At 45.2% G+C, this 562-nt stretch overlaps 1 protein-coding gene across 1 annotated transcript in view; it reads left to right on the top strand.

Annotated features, from left to right (window-relative positions):
* Positions 1 to 562, top strand: part of T265_12846 (hypothetical protein) — a gene marked incomplete at both ends in the record, with an annotated part of 4,273 nt that extends 3,711 nt beyond the window's left edge. Inside the window, one exon of the mRNA XM_009165807.1 lies at positions 251 to 562. Within this exon, the coding sequence (XP_009164071.1) occupies positions 251 to 562 (312 nt within the window). The remainder of the gene's footprint in view (positions 1 to 250) is intronic.

Genomic DNA, 562 nt, shown 5'->3' with positions numbered 1-562 from the left:
TTTTGTAGTTTTTCGTTTTCAAGCAAAAAACAATTATGCAATTGACAAAATAGGTAGTTATAATGCAAAACCAAGCCAAGGACGAATGAGTCACGTCGACTTCTCAAAGGCAGTCGATTGAGTCCCACATGTCTCGATGCAAAACCAACTCCAGTCATCGGGATTCAAGGGAAACTTCTATGCTGGATTAAGTTATTTTTATCGGAGAAAAAGATTTCGAGTGACAGCAGACTTGAACTAATCTTCTCAGGCACCGGCCTCCATTAGAGATTCTCTAGGCTCTATTTTGAGACCACCGCTGTTCCTGATGTACGTCAGCGTCCCTTCAGACATTCTTGCAAGTTCATTTCTACTTCTTGCCGACGAAATGAAATCCTGGAGTTCTAATCCCAGTGTCCCCTCTAGTGGACGTAGACTCGACAAGGCCGTGGTGGTGGAGAAGGCACTTCCGCTGGTTGAGGATAAGTGCGTCCACATGTCATTTGGAGGAGACTCAGTGAATGCCCTCTTCATGCCGGGTGAGAATGGACCGGAAACAATCACGAGAGTAGATGCCAAATAG

The sequence above is a fragment of the Opisthorchis viverrini genome, assembly GCF_000715545.1.
Source record: "Opisthorchis viverrini unplaced genomic scaffold opera_v5_18, whole genome shotgun sequence".
In the NCBI taxonomy this organism is placed as follows: Eukaryota; Metazoa; Platyhelminthes; class Trematoda; order Opisthorchiida; family Opisthorchiidae; genus Opisthorchis; species Opisthorchis viverrini.
This window is presented reverse-complemented; position numbering and strand designations above follow the sequence as displayed.